At 48.8% G+C, this 19,973-nt stretch overlaps 1 protein-coding gene across 4 annotated transcripts; it reads left to right on the top strand.

The window, feature by feature from the left end:
• LOC100156470 (SEC14-like protein 3) lies at positions 476-18,043 on the top strand. Of its 4 annotated transcripts, none has more exons than XM_005670847.3 (12): positions 476-613; positions 8,639-8,714; positions 8,978-9,021; positions 9,156-9,215; positions 10,210-10,398; positions 11,312-11,407; positions 12,296-12,356; positions 13,471-13,554; positions 15,434-15,540; positions 15,928-16,067; positions 16,162-16,331; positions 17,138-18,043. In XM_005670847.3, the coding sequence occupies exons 3-12, from the start codon at positions 9,010-9,012 to the stop codon at positions 17,257-17,259; spliced, it is 1,041 nt and encodes a 346-aa protein (XP_005670904.1). In that variant the 5' UTR covers positions 476-613; positions 8,639-8,714; positions 8,978-9,009; the 3' UTR covers positions 17,260-18,043. The 4 variants fall into 4 exon arrangements, with proteins under 4 accessions (XP_005670904.1, XP_020928114.1, XP_003483504.1 ...); XM_021072455.1 differs by lacking the exon at positions 476-613 and adding an exon at positions 3,986-4,007; XM_003483456.3 differs by lacking the exon at positions 476-613 and adding an exon at positions 7,025-7,207.

Below are 19,973 nucleotides of genomic sequence, written 5' to 3'. Positions count from 1 at the left end.
TGACGTGCTACAACATAAATGAACCTTGATAACCTTAATGATATTAAACTAAGCAAAACAAGCCAGTCACAAAAGGACAAATATTGTATGATTCTACTTTTAAGAAGCACCTAGAGTAGTCAATTCATACAGACAGAAAATAGAGTGGTAGTTGCCAGTATTGCTGACCCTTTCCAGTTGGGCCCCAACAAAGGCCCTTCTGCCCAGTGTCTAGAACGAGACTGAATTTGGTTCAAAAGCAAAGGAAAACTTCAGACTTTGAGCAAAGAAAAGAGAGGTGCGAGCTCGGCTCTAAAGCACACGCTCACCCAATAGGCCCTCAGCTGCGCTGCTTTATAGGGGCTCCGCAGCGGGAGGGGTCAGGGTTCTAGAGGGTCTGCGCAGGCGGGCTGCGCACGGACGCCAGATTGCAGGGCCAGGTGCAGCGGCTCCGCGCTTCGCACGCCGGCGCCATCTTGAATTGAGCGGCGTTCGCCGCCTTTCTGCACGCGGTCTGAGGAGCAATCATTGCGCACCAGGGCCTCTGGACAAGTGCCTGATATGAGGCCCCTGCACGCGATCCCCTGTGAGAGAAGGAGACAAGACTAAGCATAAAAGAAAAGAAAAAAATAAGGTTAGACTTTATTTTGTTGCCCCGATTCTATTTTGACTGCCCAGGAATTGTTTGTAGGCTGTGCCAGCCTCACAGGGGCTTGAGGGGAGGGGAAATGGGAAGTTAATGTTTAATGAGTACAGGATTTCAGTTTGGGAAGATGAAAACTTTTTGGAGATGGATGGTGGTGATGGTTGTGCAACAGTGTGAATGTGCTTAATGCCATTGAACTGTACTCTTAAAAATGGCTGAAACAGCAGATTGTATGCATATTTACCACACGCATAAAAAAAGTTAAGCAAACAAACAAGGATCAAAGACCTAAATATAAGAGTGAAAACTGGAAAACTCTCAGAAGAAAACATGGAGGTAATTCTTATTATGACACCAAAAGCATCAGCAATAATAATTTTTAAAAAAGACGTCAGGAGTTCCCGTCGTGTCTCAGTGGCTAACGAATCTGACTAGTATCCATGAGGAGGCAGGTTCGATCCCTGGCCTTACTCAGTGGGTTAAGGATCTGGCAGTGCCGTGAGCTGTGTTGTAGGTCGCAGACGGGGCTCAGATCCTGCTTTGCTGTGGCTGTGGTCAGCAGCTACAGCTCAGATTTGACCCCTAGCGTAGGAGTCACCATATGACACAAGTGCAACCCTAAAAAGCAAAGAAAAAAAAAAATGTCAGACTTCATCAAATTTCAGAACTTTTGCACACCAGAGATCACTAAAGAAAAAAAAAAAAAAAAAAGGACGCTAAAGAAAATGAAAAGACAGGAGTTTCCTTTGTAGCTCAGCTGTTAACTAACCTGACTAGGAACCATGAGGACGCAGGTTCAATCCCTGGCCTCACTCAGTGGGTTAAGGATCTGGTGTTGTAGTGACCTGTAGTGTAGGTCACAGACTCAACTCAGATCCCAAGTTGCTGTGGCTCTGGTATAGGCCAGCAGCTGCAACTGATTCGACCCCTAGCCTGGGAACCTCCATATGCCGTGGGTGTGGCCCTAAAAAGCAAAAAAAAAAAAAAAAAGAAAAAAAAGTGAAAAGACAACCTACAGAATAGAAGAAAATATTCTCAAATTCTATACCTGATAAAGGATTAAAATCCAGAACTCATAAAGAATTCTTACAGGTCAGCAATAAAGACAACCCAATTTAAAATTCGGTAAAGACATATAAAAATTTTGAATAGGCATTTCTTCCTAGAGCATATACAAATGGCCAATAAGCACATGAAGAGATGCTTAAGAACTGTAGTCATTAGAGAAATGGCAATTCAAAACCACACCCGAGTTCCCGTCGTGGCGCAGTGGTTAACGAATCCGACTAGGAACCATGAGGTTTCAGGTTCAGTCCCTGGCCTTGCTCAGTGGGTTAAGGATCCGGCGTTGCCGTGAGCTGTGGTGTAGGTGGCAGACTCGGCTTGGAACCCGCGTTGCTGTGGCATAGGCCTGTGGCTACAGCTCCAATTCGACCCCTAGCCTGGGAACCTCCATATGCCGCAGGAGCGGCCCAAGAAATAGCTAAAAAGACCAAAAATAAATAAATAAATAAATAAACAACAACAACAAAAAAAACTCACACCCACTAGGAGACTATATTAGCAAAATAAGAAAATGGAAAAGGAACCCTCACACATTGTTTGGGGGCAATGTAAAATGATGCAGGTAAAAAAAAAAAAAAAAAAAAAAAAAGAAGAAAAAAATCAGGGAGTTCCCGTCGCGGCGCAGTGGTTGACGAATCCGACTAGGAACCATGAGGTTACAGGTTCGATCCCTGCCCTTGCTAAGTGGTTAACGATCTGGCATTGCCGTGAGCTGTGGTGTAGGTTGCAGACTCGGCTTGGATCCCGCTTTGTTGTGGCTCTGGCGTAGGCTGGCAGCTACAGCTCTGATTAGACCCCTAGCCTGGGAACCTCCATATGCCGTGGGAGCAGCCCAAGAAATGGCAAAAAGACAAAAAAAATAAATAAAAAAAAATAAAATAAAATGATGCAGGTACTTTGGAAAACAGTTTGGCAGTTTCTCAAAAGATTGAACATAGGATTACTATATTAACTGGCAATTCTACTCCTAAAAATGTACCCAAAAGAAGTGAAGACATGTACAAAAATATTCATAGCAGCATTATTCATAATAGCCAAAAAGTGGAAATAACCAATTGTCCATCAGTTGACAAATGGATAAACAAAATGTGATTTATTTATACAAAATAAAATTATTCCACCATAAAAAGGAATGTTACCTCCTACAACATGGATGAACCTTGTATATATTCTGCTAAGTTAAGCCAGTCACAAATGATCATATACTGTATGATTTTTTTTATATGAAATATCCAGAATAGGAAAATGTATAGAGATAGAAAGTGCTAGTTGCCAGAGGCTGAAGCAGGGGCACAGGAAATGGGGAATGATTGCTAATGGGTACAGGGTTTGGGGACAGATAATGAAAATGTCCCGCAGTTAGTGGTGATGGTTGCACAATCTAGTGACTACACCAAAGAATCATTGAATTATGCACTTTAAGAATGGTGAATTCATGATATGAGAATTACGTCACACTTCAAGAAAAAACTTTTTTTTTTTTTAATTAAAAAAGGAGATGAGGAGTTCCCGTCGTGGCGCAGTGGTTGACGAATCCGACTAGGAACCATGAGGTTGCGGGTTCAGTCCCTGCCCTTGCTCAGTGGGTTAACGATCCGGCGTTGCCGTGAGCTGTGGTGTAGGTTGCAGACTCGGCTTGGATCCCGCGTTGCTGTGGCTCTGGCGTAGGCCGGTGGCTACAGCTCCGATTCAACCCCTAGCCTGGGAACCTCCAAATGCCGCGGGAGCGGCCCAAGAAATAGCAACAACAACAACAACAACAACAACAACAACAACAAAAGACAAAAAAAAAAAAAAAGAAAAAGAAAAAAAAAGGAGATGAAACTGCCCAAGAGTAGAAAGAGGGAAAGTAGGCTATCCCAGGGCACCACTGGGACTCTGGTGAGGTGCCTCCCACCACGTTCCCTTTCCATCTCCTCTTTTTAGGCCACCTTCACCTCACGTTAGTGTGATCTGAACCCCACCCTGCTTACCTCTTCCCAGAAATGTTTGCCCCTTGGCGAGGCTCCTAAGGCCCTCCCCCCAGGCCCCCTCTGTACTCACCCAACTGGTTCTGGTAGGAACGCATTTCTCATTTCCTAGCAACCCACTCCTGGAAGGAGGGGTTCCAGGGTATGGAGTGAGTGGCCCTATCTCTCTGCTGTTGTTTGCTTGTGTCCTTGTTGTTGCCATGGTCCCCTGAGGGCTTGGCAATCTAGGACTTGGAGAAGACAGGTACTAGGGGTAGGGGTGGGGGTAGGCGTTCTTCTCTGCCTTCTGCCTTTATTTCAAAGGAGGGGAATTAATTCTCCTGGCCCGAGACACACTATTGCCTGAGGTAGGTGGGTCCAGGCTTCCTAACACACATGGTGATTTAGACCTTTTGTCGGGCACTTGCTGTGTTCCAGGCACAATGTTAAACCCTCTAGGGGAAGGCTCAGCTGGGCTATATTTCCCATAAAGGGCTCTAAAGTCAGACAGGCTTCTTATTTCCTGGCTGTGTGACTTCAGAAAAGTTTCTTAATCTCTCTGACTTTTCATATCTTTTGACTGTAAAATGGGGATACCTCTACTTGTTCCTAGATGGTTTGATAATGATGTAATGTGCTCAACACAGAGGAAATGCTCAACAAATGGGAGATTGTGAGTTTTGTGCAGGCAAGGACCCAATCCATCTTGTTTACTGTAATTGTAATATCCTCAGCTCTAAAACTTTGCCCTCCCTGTGCTTTTCACTTTCCTACCTCCACACCTTGGCCCATACCATCCTCTCCACTTTGGATGCCCTTTCCTCTACCCCAGACTCCACTAATTGTCATCCTCCCTTTCTTCATGGTCTGGCTCATTGCCACCTGCATCCCACTGGGGTGACTTCGATGCCTGATTAGGGTGGAGGCTCCCAGAGCTGAGACTTCAGGATAGCTTCCAATGAGACAGCAGGGTGGTTAATTGCATGGACTTAACTCTGGATAAGTTACTTCTCTCCACCTCAGTTTGCCTGTCTGTAAAATGGGCTCAATAATGGTACCTACCTCTCTGGGGGGGGTCTGAGGTTTAAATGAGGTGATGCACTTAGTGTGGGGCCTGGCATGTAATATGCCTTCAATAAATGCAGTAGATCTGTGCTAATATGGTACCCATGAGCCACATGGGGCAATCTAAAGTAAAATTAATCAAGATTTGATGTTTTGGGGGTTTTTTTTGTTTGTTTTTGTTTTGTTTTGCTTTTTAGGGCCGCTCCCATGGCATATGGAGGGTCCCAGGCTAGGGGTCAGATCAGAGCTGCAGCCACTGGCCTATGCCACAGTCACAGCAATGCCAGATCTAAGCCACATCTGTGACCTACACCACTGCTCACAGCAACACCAGATCCTTAACCCACTGAGCAAGGCCAGGGATCGAACCCACAACCTCATGGTTCCTAGTCGATTTGTTTCTACTGTGCTACGATGGGAACTACAAGATTTGATATAATTAAAACTTGAGTTCCTCAGTCTCACTAGCCACATTTCACATGTCACAACTGGCTACCATTGATGTCCAATGGGACATAGCCCAGATACAGAATATTTCCATCATCACAGAAAGTTCCATTGGATGGCACTGTGGATGATGATGATGATGTGGGCACACAGTAGGTGCTCTGTGTCTATTTGTGTCTGGGTTGGGAAGAGTGCTTAGGGGTGTCTTTGAAGACTCCCAGCTCCTCTTCCTGGACCTCCCTGCCCAGCTTCTGATGTCCCCAGAGGTAATTGGGGCGCCTCACATTAGAGGGATTAGTGTGAGAACAGAGACTGGTGAGAAACAGGCAGGATTAGGGACTAATGAGAGGGGAGTGGAGGAACCCAATCTCCACATGCTGCCCGCCTTGTGGGAAGTGGGTGGGGGTGGCCGCCTCAGAAAGAGCCTGGAATGTGAAGGGGGGTGGGACCAAGGTGTGGAGAGTTACCTAACTGCTCCTGAGTGCCCATGGCAGTTGCCCTGGACAGAGGGAGACAGCCCAGAATGGCCCCCCTTCTCCTTCTGGACCCAGTTCTGTCAGGGCCCAGAGCAAGCAGGTGTCAGCACTAACTCACATCAGCTGGCCTAAAGAGGTCCCAGGATACTGGGGGTGGGTACCCAGGATGCCCTGGGGGTAGGGGACCTGGGAGAGCCCTGGGAAGCAGAGCTTGAACTAGTTCAGCTGCTGGGGCTGAGGCTAGACCAGGGGAAAGTTTAAACCTGGGTGGACCCCCTCAAGACCTGGAAGGTGTGGCCTGGCAGTGCTGTCATCTCGAACAGATTCGTTCATGATTTCCTTATAAGCATTTGTTGACATTGTGGCCTTGCCTTCTCAAAGCTTCTGACGGCTGGAGAAAATCCTTTAGATGTGCACAACCCTTGACAGTCTATAGTGTTTCATTAGATCTTCCTTCCAACTGCATAAGGTAGACAGGGCAAGCATTGATAGCACCATCCTATAAAAGGCACAAGTGGCATTCCAAGACATCATCTGAAAAGAGAGATCTTATGGGGGGGTGGGGAGCAGGGCCGAGTCTTTCAGGTATGTCTGATGAGGGAACATCAAGCAGCATGACAGAAACCAAAGGACAGGAGAACCTAGTGGGCTTCCCTCGTCACCTGAGATAAGTGGTGGACACCCCTCACTGATCAGGTGTTTAAAATCCCAGGGAGCACCCTTATTTCTTCAAGGGCATCGATATGCCCCACCTCTCCCTTAGGACCCAGGAGATGTGGGATCCTGGACACAGCCCCTTGTGTCCTCATGACCTTAGCAATGAGAAGGGAAGGCAGCAGGGTGGTTGTGCTCAGCTCTTCCCTGTATTGAAGCTGCAGGGCCAACACTGCAGGATGGGATTTGAAAAACAGGAAAAGTAGCAGCAGCTCTGTGGGAAAACAGACTTTCAGCAAGGACACTTTTTGAGTTCTGTTTTCCTGCCCCTTGAATATGGACACTTTTTTGAAAGAGGACACAAGTGTCCTGCCCCGAGAAAGTGAATAAACTGTTTACTAGACTGACCAGGTCCCTGATTCCTAGCCATCAGAGCTGGTGACGTTGACCTTTGTAGACTCGTAGGCATGGGGTTTCTTCATGAGTGAGATAGGGTCACAGAGAAAAGTGCTTGTAGGAAGCAGTCCTCCTCCCACTGAAATCCCCCCTTCCTTGGGGACCTGGGAGCACTGGGTGGTTTCTACAGGCATGCCATGGGAGACCAGCCTCATTCCCCACAAGACTCCTCCACCTGGCAGGGGACCTCTGGCATGCCCTCCTGGGCCAGCCTGCCCCCCAGAACTGTCCCAGAGCCAAGCACGGGACCTCACTTAATCCCAATTATGTAATATGCAATCCAATGGCTAACCAAGGAGGAGGTACTTGTGGCCACACCTAGGAGCAGGGGCAAAAGGCCCCGCTTGGTCAGGGCTACGGACCAGACTTGGCCTCTGCCTACAGTGGCCCCCACTCCTCCAGCCTCACCCAGCATCATGAGCGGCAGAGTCGGAGACCTGAGCCCCAAGCAGGCAGAGACCCTGGCCAAGGTGAGAGCCAAGGGGAAAGGGCTGAAGGGCAGAGGGAATGTGGTGGCTGAAACCCTGCCACCCACTCTGTTTGCCCAGCATGGCCTTGACATTGTCTCTTTGCTGTCACCTCACCCAGGGTCAGGTCCTACAGGACCCGGTGGCATCAGCCCTGTCCAGGGCAGGGGTTGAGGGAACAGCACTACCTCCAGGCAACAGTGTGGGTGCCAGATCAAGCCTGACCGCTCATCCATGAGCCAGACACAGAGAGCTTTATTTGACATACCCCTTCCCACATCCCCCTAGGTAGGAACTGAAGATACTGATGGTCTGCCCTCTGCCTCTGTTCCCCTTCACTCCCTGGAACCCTGAAAGGTGACCTGTCTGTAAGAGCTGAGAGACAGGGCAGGGTGTATTGTCATCCTATGGTCATTGGGAAAGAGGATGCATAATCACTAACCATGTTTTCGTAGAAAATGGGATGGAGGAGTTCCCTGGTGGCTCAGTGGGTTAAGGATCGGGCATTGTCACTGCTGTGCTGTGGGTTTGATCCCAGCTCGGCACAGTGGATTAAGGATCCAGCATTGCCACACCTATGACATGGGTCACACTGCAGCTTGGATTCAGTCCCTCACTTGGGAACTTCCAAATGTCATGGGTATGGCCATAAAGTTTTTTAAAATAAAAATAGAAATAAAGAAAGAAGAAAAGGAAAAGGAGTTCCCATCGTGGTGCAGTGGAAATGAGTCCAGCTAGGAACCATGAGGTTGGGGGTTCGATCCCTGGCCCTTCTCAGTGGGTTAAGAATCCAGCGTTGCCGTGAGCTGTGGTGTAGGTCACAGATGCAGCTTGGATCTGGCTTTGCTGTAGTTGTGGGATAGACCAGCTGTGGTATACTACGGCTCCAGTTCGACCCCTAGCCTGGGAACCTCCATATGCCGCAGGTGCAGCCCTAAAAAGGACAAAAGACAAAAAGAAAGAAGGAAGGAAAGAAAAGAAAGAGAGAAAGGAAGGTTGGAAGGAGGAAGGGAGAAAATGGGATGGGAAAAAAGAAGCCTTGGTGGGCTAACACATTTTCCTTGGTGGGGAAAGAACTAAAGAATACATCCATACTCCATTCCACCTACCCACTGCTCACCCATTTATCCTTTCTTCCATCCACCCTCACCCACCCATCTATCCCTCCTCTATCCATTTGCCCACTCATCTCTCCTTCTGTCCATCCATCATTAGTTTATTTCTCCTTATTTTTTTCATCCATCCTTTCTTCTATTTACTCACCATCAGCTCTTCCTTCCATTCACCTACCCATCCATCTGCCCACCCTCCTTTTATCACTGTGGGCCAGACTGCATGTGGGAGAAAAAAAAAGAGGAAAGCTGAAAACAGTCATTGAGTCTAGGGCCAAGGCTCAGTGCAAAAAATTCTTCCAACCAACAACTCTCTTCCCAGTTCAGAGAAAATGTCCAAGACGTGTTGCCTGCGCTGCCCAACCCAGATGACTATTTCCTTCTGCGCTGGCTCCGAGGTGAGGGCAGAGGTGGGAGAGGTCAGGGTGAGGGGGCAGAGAGAGGGGCCTGGTCCCAACTGCCCTAGAACCCATGGTTGTCAGGTGCTGACCATACCATCTTGCTTCATATGTTCAGGTCCAGGAGAGGGGAGGGGACAGGAAAGGAAAGTCCCACCCAGGCCCCCAGTGCCCTCCATAGCTCCCCACTGCCCAGGACCAGGAGAGGATTACTGCAAGGCAGCCTCTTTCCCACCCCACGCCTTCCTTCCATCTTCCCACAGCTCGGAACTTTGACCTGCAGAAATCAGAGGCCATGCTCCGCAAGGTGAGACCAATCACCCCTAGAAATTTGGTGAAGGGCTTTGTCGAGGGCAATCCGTGCCTCCAGCCTCTACCCTTATCCCCTCCTCAGTGGTGCTGGGAGCCCAGTGGAGGCCTCACCACTTATCTCCCTTTTAGTACATGGAGTTCCGGAAGACCATGGACATCGACCACATCCTTGATTGGCAGCCCCCTGAGGTGAGCCAACACCCCCCCCCATACACCCCACTCTTTTATAGACATACCACCCAAGCAGCCTCTGAATCACTGAGGACCATGAGTGGAAGGCAGCAAGCCTCAGAGGCCTGTGGAACCCCCCAGGCCTACAGGCACCTCTCTTGTAATAATTATGAGTTTTTTCTGGGGGCTTATGAGGTCCAAGCCTGAATTAGGGCTCAAACTGCATGAGCTTATAGCCCCATGAAGTGGGTACCATTGTCCCTAGTGTACATACAAGGATACCGAGGCCCGGCAATGGTTAAGCAGCCTACGCCAAGTCCCAGAGCCCCAAGGTGGAGCTGGGATTTGAGCTCAAGCCTATCTACCCTCCAGACCCAAGCTCTTTGCCACCACTGATGTCTTGTGGCTTTGAACTCTTACGCCTAGGGCCTTGCTCAAAGTATCCTGCCTGGGTGGGAAAGAAACTTAGCCCATCAGGGAGCTGGGGAGAACTATCTCACCATTGGCATCTTAGTAAAGCAAGGGTGCTAGTTTCATTTGTGGAACACAAGCTCTGGGCCAGGCGCTATGCTTTGCCAGTGTGATCTTGGGGACTTTCCCCAACAGGAGGAGGTGGAATGAGGCTCAGAGAGGTGGCGTCACTTGCTCAAGGATGCACAGCAGGGAAGCAGTAATGTCTGTTTCCGAACCAGGTCTGCTGACCTTCGGAATCCATGTTAATCATTAAGCCCAATTCTTTTCCGTGGAAAAGGACAGGGGAGACACTGGGAATAGAACTAAGGAGCCCAGAGGTCTCCTGTATGCCCAGCTGAGGCCTGGCTTTGTCATGTCCCTGATGTGAGCAAGGCCCTCCCCTGCAAGGCCCTCAGTTTTCTCACCCAGACAGTAGTGCCACCTTCCAGGGGCGGGACAGTGCTTGCACCATGGTATGTGTGGGGCCATCCAGGGCAGCCTGGCCTGGGGGTCTCTGGGGAGGTACGTAATGCCAAGTTTTGTGTCTTTCCATGTCCAGGTGATCCAGAAGTACATGCCTGGGGGACTGTGCGGCTATGACCGTGACGGCTGCCCTGTGTGGTATGACATCATCGGGCCACTTGACCCCAAGGGCCTGCTCTTCTCGGTCACCAAGCAGGACCTGCTCAAGACCAAGATGAGGGACTGTGAGCGCATCTTGCATGAATGTGACCTGCAGACAGAGCGGGTGAGCCTGCCAGGAAGCATGGTCCCAGGAAAACACCTGTGCTCTCTGCTGTCACAGTCAGAGGGTTCTGTGCCACCTTGGAAGTCACCTCACCTCTCTGACCCTGTTTCCTTGCCCTGCAAAATGGGAATGATAGGAGTTCCTGTCATGCTCAGAGGGTTAAGAACCTTACTAGTATCCATGAGGATGTGGGTTCAATCCCTAGCCTCACTCAGTGGGTTAAGGATCTGGCATTGCCATGAACTCTGGTGTAGGCTGCAGACATGGCTCGGATCCCGCGTTGCTGTGGCTGTGGAGTAGGCCATCAGCTGCAGCTCCGATTCAGTCCCTAGCCCAGGAACTTCCATATGCCACAGGTGCAGCTCTAAAAAGAAAAAAAGGGGGGAAGGACAATAATCAATAATGGTTGCAAAGATTAAATTAGGTAATACAAGTATATGGCCAGTGGCATATAGAGCCAAATGCCTATTTTTTAGCAATGCTGTTTTTACTGCCTCTGAGTCTTTGTTCCTGCTGTTCCCTCTAGGTAACCCGATCCCCAGGACACACACTTTCCTCCCATAATTCCCTTGGCTTTCTCCTATTTTTCAGTTCTCAAACTGTCACCTTCTCTTAGGCCCACATCTGGGTTAATGTGTTCCCACAGATCCCGTGCTATCCCATCACAGCACTCACCTCTAGACTATGACCATGGTGACCTGGTTGTTTGTCAGTCTCCCCAACCAGACTGTAAGCTCTTTAAGGACAAGACCTGTGGATTATTGAGCTATATGTTATACATTCAGTGTCCGGCTCACTTGTTCCCTCTGAGGACAGAGTAGGAAGCTGGGAGAAGCCCTGAGGGGTAATGTGCTGGGGTCACCATCTCCCAAGTTCTGAGCCTGCACCCTAATCCTTGCTCTCATCTTCACAGCTGGGGAGGAAAATTGAGACCATCGTGATGATATTTGACTGTGAAGGCCTGGGACTAAAGCACTTCTGGAAACCTCTGGTAGAAGTGTACCAGGAGGTGAGGAAAAGGCCCCTGGGTGCCCCTGCTTGCTTCAGCGACAAGCTTGGCCTGCTGTGACCTCACTGCTCATTCAGAGCCAGGATCTGGTGAAAGGTGGTGGCCTTCCTGGGCCCCATCACTGCAACTCAGGCCCCAAAGTTATGTTCCCCAGGAGATCTCACAGAACAGGCATCAGGGACAACACTGTACTGAGACCTCAGGGGAAGTTTCTGACAAACCCTTCCCAGCCAGTCATCCCTAGCTCTGTGACTCCATCAAGTCACTTTGTCCCTCCATACTTCACTTCCTTACCTATAAAACAGAGATACTAAGCCTGCATTTCAGAGGGATGTAGGGATATTCATTGAGCCGATATGTAAAGTATATACATAGTGCTTGGCACATAGTGAATGTTTCATAAATAGTAGTCATTATTTTTTTTTAGGGCCACACCTTTGGCTTATGAAAGTTCCCAGGCTAGGTGTCGAATTGGAGCTGCAGCTGCTGACCTATAGCAATGCCAGATCTGAGCCACATCTGCAAACTATGCCGTACCTTGCAGCAACTCCAGACCCTTTAACCCACTGAGCCAGGCCAGGGATTGAACCCACATCTTCATGGATACTAGTTGGGTGCTTAACCCACTGAGCCACAATGGGAACTCCCAATAGTAGTCATTACCAAACATCCATTGCTATAACATTTATTCTTAAAATGATTATTATTATTAGGGCATGGTTGCAACAATCTGTAGTGAGAAGGTTTCCTCCAGGGGCCAGTGAAGGTGATGGGAAGAAAGGAAACCCTCCACAGCCCTCTGAACCCTCCAGAGGGAAGGTTGTGAAGGCAATGAGGGTAAGAGAAGATGAAGTGTGAGTGCTGATGGGGTCTTTCTTGGTTCCGCAGTTCTTTGGCCTCCTTGAAGAGAACTACCCAGAGACCCTGAAGTTTATGCTCATTGTGAAAGGTGTGTGGCAGATGACATCACTCCCCTGTGCCTCCATTTCCTCATCTGTACCCTGGGGACAATAATAGTGCCTTCTTCCCTGGGTAGAAGTGAGGCAGGTTGGTTGCTTGGCTGCATGCAGATCACTCAGAGACCTGACACAGAGTAATTGCTCCATAGATGGTAACTTCTATGGTTGGCTTTACTTCAGGAAGAGACAGCTCCAACATCAGCTTTTTCAGGAATCTCCCCTTGCTTCTCCCATCCACATTATCTCTCCTCCCTAAATTGCCTCTGGGACTGGCAACTGATGCAGCTCTTTCTGTCCTTCCCTATTTACTGCCTTCTTGGGGCCTCCAGTTGTCTTGTATGTGTTCATCCTCTTTTCCTTGGGTTGTGATTCTCCGCTTCTGTTGTATCCCTCACAGGCCTGGAGCCAGGTAGAAACTCAATAGCTCTTTGGAAGGTTGTTGTCTGGGTGGGTAGGTGGATGGAATGATGGATGTATGTTTGGTGGTTGACTGGTAGATTGATTCATTGCTTAGTTGGGTTGTCCACTTGACTGGCCAGTTGGTTGACTGGCTAGTTGACTGAGTAATGGTTGGTAAGATAGTTGTTAGCTTTGTAGACTGATTAAGTGACTTGTTAGCATTTTGCTTGGCTATGTGGGTGAGAGGCTAGTTGGCAGGTTGGTTGGTTGGCTGGTTTGATGTTTGGCTGGATATTGGACGGTTGATTGCTGCCTATTTGAATGGTTGACTGGCTGGAAAGGGCAGTTGGTTGGGCAGTTAGCTAGTTGTTTAATTGGCTGATTGGTTTACTGATTGACAGTTGATTGTTCGTTAACTATTTGGTGGTTGGCTGTTTGGTTGGTAGGCTGATTGATGCACTGGTGAGAAGGTGAATTGATTGGCTATCTGTTGGCTTGTTTGATACATTGGATGATTGATTGCATGGTTGGTTGGTTGGCTGCTTGTTGTTTTTGTTGACGATTTGATTGGGTGGGTTGTCAGGTGCAGGGCATTGGAACTTGCCAAAGTAATTCATGATTCCTCCATACTGTTGATTAAGACTGTTATGGAGAGAGTAGCCAAATGGAGTTATTTTCCCCATTATCCCACTTATATCTCTCCAGCCACCAAATTGTTCCCTGTGGGATACAACCTCATGAAGCCCTTCTTGAGTGAGGATACTCGCAGAAAAATTATAGTGTTGGGAAGTAAGTATTTCTAGCTTCATCCCTTGCGCTCTGTGCATGAACTTTGAACTTTGGTCCATAACTCCATCCAGAGATCCACTATCCCAGAATTAGAGGCTTATCCTTCTCAAAGGTGAAATGGGTCCTACTCTATAGAGTCTATCCAGTTACCTCTACCTGTTCCCCACCATGCCACTTTAGTGACTGAGGCCGCCACATCTTCCTCCTTACCAGTTTCAGTCTGGTTGCTAGTCAACCTCTGGGCTATGAGCCATTGTTTATTTTCAACACTCATCACCTCAGTGCTTTTAAAGGCATTGTGGGCTAAGGAGGACAAGGAAGAAGAGAAAGAAAAGGAGATGTGATTCAGAGAAGGAAGCACCAATAAAAAGGAACTTGATAAGGAAATAATAATCCATCCATTTGATGAATTATCATGCAGCTATGAAAAATAATTTGATATCGTGGGAAATGTCATTAAATGTTATTAAGTTAAAAGAAAAGTAGATGTGTATGGTGTGGTCGTATTTTTATAAAAGCAAAAATACATTTCTAGAAGGAAATACAACAATGATTTGTGGTTAGCAAGAAATCAGGCAGTTTTAAACTTTATATTTTATATTTCTGTACTTTCCAAATTTTAGAATTACATACAGTACCTTTATAAGTAGCGAAAAAATTTTTTTTCAATGATAGGGAAAGAGAAAGAAAGAGAGGAAAAATAGTTCTTAACATCAACCAGTGACGCTGAGGTTGGAGGATAACTTTTCACAAGCAGAGTGGTCCAATCATCAAATAAGGAGATCTGAGAATCTGGGGGCATGGAGATGAATCTTACAGATCCCTCTTTTTTCTTCCTTCCTGATACCCCAGTCTCTGCTTCTGTGCACTTCTCCTGGAATAGGGAGCTTTGTGGATCACAAAGTAGTCCCCATATCCTGGAGCATTCTGGGTAACTCCAGACCCAAGTCCAGACCTCTGCCCCACTTGGTGATGCACAGGGCTCTGTGCATTTGGCCCTGGGGTGCAAGGCGTTGTATCTTTCCTCGCTTCCCACTGGTAGCAAAGAATCTCCCATGGCTGTAAGTGGGGATAGCTTGGATTAGTAATAGGGCTGGGGCCTGGTTGATACCCCTGCATCCAGAATACTTAGAGCTTTGCATAGGGCATGAAGAACAGTAATGGGCATTATGGTTGTATTGATTAAGCAAAAGAGAGAAAGAGGTCTTTTCAAAGACCCAAAGCTGTCCGTCTTCCACCCAGAGGTCTGACCTGGGTATGCCACTTGCACACTGTGGCCCCCAACATGGTCCTTGACCCCATTGGCCTTTAAAGTCTCCATGAGACAGTTAGACAATTCTAATCTTGGCTATTCATGACTGGGAGACCCTCAAAATGTGCAAACCTATCAGCCAGGGGAGACCTGTTTCCACAGCAACACAATGCTGGAAGATACTTTCTGCAACCCAAGGCCTGGGAGGCTGGGTAATTGGCCCTGGCAGCCTAGCACCTCCAGGGCTTCTCCCCAAGCTCAGATCTTCCTGGTAGGAATGGGGGTTGCTGATGTGTCCCTTTTTTTTAATTTAATTTTATTTTTTGTCTTTTTGCCATTTCTAGGGCCACTTCCATGGCATATGGAGGTTCCCAGGATAGGGGTCTAATTGGAGCTGTAGCTGCTGGCCTACGCCAGAGCCACAGCAATGCAGGATCTGAGCCGCATCTGCAACCTACACCACAGCTCACGGCAGCGCCAGGTCCTTAACCCACTGAGCAAGGCCAGGGATCGAACCAGCAATGTCTTGGTTCCTAGTTGGATTTGTTAACCACTGAGCCACAGTGGGAACTCCCTGATGTGTCCCTTTCATGCTTAATAGTCACCCTCTAACCCCTCTGCCTACAGACAACTGGAAAGAAGGTTTGCTAAAACTCATCAGTCCTGAGGAACTGCCTGCCCAGTTTGGGGGGACCCTGACTGACCCAGATGGGAACCCCAAATGTTTAACTAAGGTATGAAGAGCCCCAGGACAGGGGAGGAGAGAGGAGTAGAGATGGGTTCCTTTCTCACCCACTCATTCATTCCACATATGTCTATGGAGAGACCCCCTAGCCAGCTGTTGAGTTAGTCCCAGTGCTGCCCTCACGGGCCTCTCAGCAGTTGTACAGGGAAACATGAAATGAGAAAATTTTGACCCATGGGGATGAGCTAGAAGGGGAAGTTCCCAAAGAGGCTCTGACCAAGGCTGGAAAGCCAAAGGAGGCATCCTGGGGGTTTGGAGAGGACAGGATGAGCAGGATCCTTCCAGGAGATGGTGAAATTATCTCAGGCAGGAGAAATAGCTTGAACAGTGCAATGGCTGGGAGAGGGGAGCAAGCCATCCTGTTCTGTTTCTGCAGATCAACTATGGTGGGGAGATCCCCAAGTCCATGTACGTGCGGGACCAAGTGAAGACTCAGTATGAGCACTCGGTGCAGATCAGCCGTGGCTCGTCGCACCAGGTGGAGTATGAGATCCTGTTCCCAGGCTGTGTCCTCAGGTAAGTAACAGACCACCCACCCACCCCTGGCTGGGCCCTAGCCCCTCAGGGACCCGTCAGACTGAGCAGCAACCTGCCCACTCCCCCACCACAGGTGGCAGTTCTCATCTGATGGTGCAGATATTGGCTTTGGGGTTTTCCTGAAGACCAAGATGGGGGAACGGCAGCGGGCTGGGGAGATGACAGAGGTGCTGCCTAGCCAGCGCTACAATGCCCACATGGTACCAGAGGATGGAAGCCTCACCTGCACAGAAGCTGGAGTCTGTAAGTTTGCCCTGGGAGGTTGGAGCCACCTATCCCATGGTTTAGGGAAAGAAACAGGGGTAGTATTCAGGGACATACAGCCTAGGTCAGTGCCATTCATCCATACAGTCACTCATTCAGTCCACACTCTCAAGTGCACCTTCGGTGCCCTAGGAGCCAGAGACAGGCCCTGAAAGGGACTGAGAGTCCTTGCGATGCAGGACACAGACAAGGAACAGTAGGGTAGGTGACTTTCCCCAGGAGGAAACTGGTCCTCTGAGGTAAACCAACTTGTCCAGAGCCACACAGCTGAGAGTGGAGCCAGGGTCCCATTTCAGCCTCGTGGTAGCTGCATAACCCTGGGAAAATGTCTTACCAGTCTGCACCGTTGGTTTGCTCACCTGTGAAACAGAGGTTACAACTCTTACCTCTGGAGATGCTTGTAAGGAGGCAGAAGGCATGCACAGTCCTCGCCCAGCACACTGCCTCATTCAGGGGGAGCTGGGAGGCCTCTGATGTTCCCAGCCACCACCCTCGCACACCCATCATGTGACTGTCCAGGTGTGGGGACAATGGGATGCAGTGGCCATTGTTCTCATTGCCAGTTGGTGCAACTAAAGCCAGGTTGGGCACATGCCAGGAGCAGGTCAGTGTCTGTTTACAGGCTCTGCTTAGGAGTGGTGGTTCCCATGGGGAAGGGAACAGGAGTGGGGGAACTTTAGCAAACAGAGAAGTGGGAACACAGCCTGTCCTCCCCCATGGTTGGGGAAGGGCTCAGGGAGTGTGAATACTGCCCCAACTACCCATCTGTCCATCTGTCCCCCTAGACGTCCTGCGTTTCGACAACACCTATAGCTTTGTCCATGCCAAGAAGGTCAGCTTCACAGTGGAGGTGCTACTCCCGGATGAGGGCATGCAGAAATATGACGAAGAACTTACCCCTGTCTAGGCAGCTCCCTCACTTTCCAGAGACCCCTGACCTCTGCTTTCCCTATATATATCCTGATCTCCCTCCAGAAATTACTCACTAGTTCTCTTCACTCTGTGACACTAGTGAGTAAACGGTTGCCTTGGGGAAGACTCATATGTTGTGGTAAGATTAGGAAAGGTATGAAAGGAGTGGCCTTGGAGGATGCCAAGATTGCAGAAAAGGAAGAAGCCAAAGGTAAAAGCAAGAGGTAGATGTCCCTGAAACCCAAAAACTAGGAGGATGAATCTCCTAGTCTTTGTCTTCACTTCTCCTAAGGCATTTATGTGTTGCTTGAATTCCTTCCCTATGAGTTGTAAGCATCTTGGCTTGGAGATGTATCTACATTCTTTTTTTCTTCTCCACCTTACATAGTATCTGCTCAGTGTATACTTGCAAGGTTGAATGGAGGTAAGGTGCAAGTGATTCATGGGTGTGCAAGACAAGAAGGCGTCTACCAGGGCATATTTCAGCACCTTGGACAGGGAAAGGGCCCTGGAGGTGATGGACTCTCCTGGAAACCCAGGTGATCCAGCCCCCACATTTCTGGCAGTGGCTGCCCCTTTGGGTAGGTAGGAACTGCCTACAGAAGGTTTTGTCTGACTCAGGGCACACAGCTTTCCCAACCCATCACTCCTACCCTCACCACCTTCCCCAGGAACTCACAACTTATGTTTTAAGCAATTAAAAGCACTTTCCTAGAAACAAAGGATGTCACATCTGGCTTGAGCTGCTGCCTGGCAATAATAAAAAATCATAGCTATCATTTGGTGAGTGCTCTCTGTGTACCACACACAGTGCCAAGTGCTTTATGAGTTTCACTGATTTCACTCTCATGCCTGCCCTGAGGCCATGTGTCATGGCCACTTATGCATAAGGAAACTAAGGCTCAGAGAGGTGAAGTCACCCAACATCACACAGCTCTTAAGTGACAGATCTAAGACGCAGGTTTTGTTTGTTTATACTCCAAAGACATTGCTCTTAATTGCCCCATAACATCATCTCCCAAGACCCTACTTTTTCAGAGAAGAAAAGAAGGAATGATTTGTCTGTCTTAGATCATTCAGAGGAAATGTCCTGAATGTCACCTTCTCCAGTCCCAGCTTGTGGGTGGAGGAGGTCTTATGCCCATTGGGTGGCCAGAACAGTGGAGACACACAGTGTTAAGTAAGCAGCTCATCCAATGAAACTCAGAACAGAGTAGATAGGGCTTATGCTTTAAAGCCCTGCATTTAGTCCACCGCTCACATGGCCTCTGAGAAACATGACTCCTTGACTTCCACCATGACTGGACACATCAGGGCTCCAGGATGTTCCTGATCCAAGTCAGGGAGGTGGAGCTTCTGACTTGAACCCCAGGTCCTGACATGTTTCTTAACAGGAATATCAAGGAGGAGCCGGATTTCACAGAGAATGTGGATGGGTGGAAACCAAAGGACTTGAGATTCCTTGGAAATAAGCTGAGGGCCGAGCTGGCTGGGGTGAGCCCACATGGGCAGAATAGAAACCCTGACTCTGAGAAAAATCAAGCAAACATTCAGGAGCAGCTAGTACTTTCCATCTGCAAATATGGACACATATTATAGATGAGAAGCAACTGCCAAAAGGCACTAGCTTTCTTCCCTTCAGTCCATGGGTGGCAGAAATAGGAATGGAGCTAAAGCCACACTCCCCCCACCACTAATTCACGTTACTGCAGCAACTTGCCAGAACAGAACAAGACTGCCGACTCTGAGCTGGGGGCTGAAGGAGCAGGGAGGTAGAGTGGGTGCAGAATGGAAGGAGGAAAAGAAGAAAGTGTTGTCAGATTTAGAAGGAAAAAAATCAATACTTGGGACAGACTTAAAATGTATTCATTGTTAATCCGAAATTAAATTTAACTGGGCATTCTGTATTTTATCTGGCCATCCTACAAATAAGGGGTGAAAGGAGAGGGAGAAATGGAGAGGCAGAGAAGATGGGCTCACACTCTTGGAAGATGGTGGCAGTACCCGCAGTCGGGGCAAGGATGTAATGGGGAGGATGGCTCAGCACTGGGGGGGTAGCATGGAAGACGGTGTGGAGTGTCTCACCCTTGTCTCCTGAGGGAAAGGCCCCTCTGCCCTGCTGCAGCAGGGACAGAGGATGAGGAGTGGAACTTTTGCATCCTTGGGGCTGAGGCTGCCATAAACAGTGTTGTTGGATTATCTGCACTTGTCCAAACTCCTACTGCAGCTCACAGCCCCCATTTTGAGCAGAGAGGGGACTTGCTACATGAGGTGGGAATGGGCGAGGGGATGGGTACCAAGAGCCTAGGCTAGGGCTAAAGCTGAGAACCAAAATGTGCCCTTCGGTATCTGCTGATGCCCAAACAGGCAAACCCTCTCCCCTCCACACACACAGTCAGTGGGAAGCAGCTCTGCGGCTCCTGGCCTCCAGGCCTCCAGTCTCACCCTGGGGCCAGACGCTTTGCTCAAGTTCTGAGCATCCAGGAGGTGATATGAGGAAGGAAAAGGACCCCACCCAATTCCAGCAGTGGTCAGCAAACTCCATAGGGCAGGAAGAACAGGACCTGTAGCCTCCCCACTCTATAAGAAGGGAAGTTAAATCCCAGTTTCCAGAAATCCCAGGAAGAGATGGAGAAGGAAAGGCCCCAGCTGCCCTTGGGAGGCACAGATGGTATCGGCAGGCTGTTTTCGTTAAGAGAGGGGTCACAT

The sequence above is a fragment of the Sus scrofa genome, chromosome 14 (assembly GCF_000003025.6).
Source record: "Sus scrofa isolate TJ Tabasco breed Duroc chromosome 14, Sscrofa11.1, whole genome shotgun sequence".
NCBI lineage: Eukaryota > Metazoa > Chordata > Mammalia > Artiodactyla > Suidae > Sus > Sus scrofa.
Note: the sequence above shows the minus strand (reverse complement) of the source record. Positions and strands in the feature narration are given on the sequence as shown.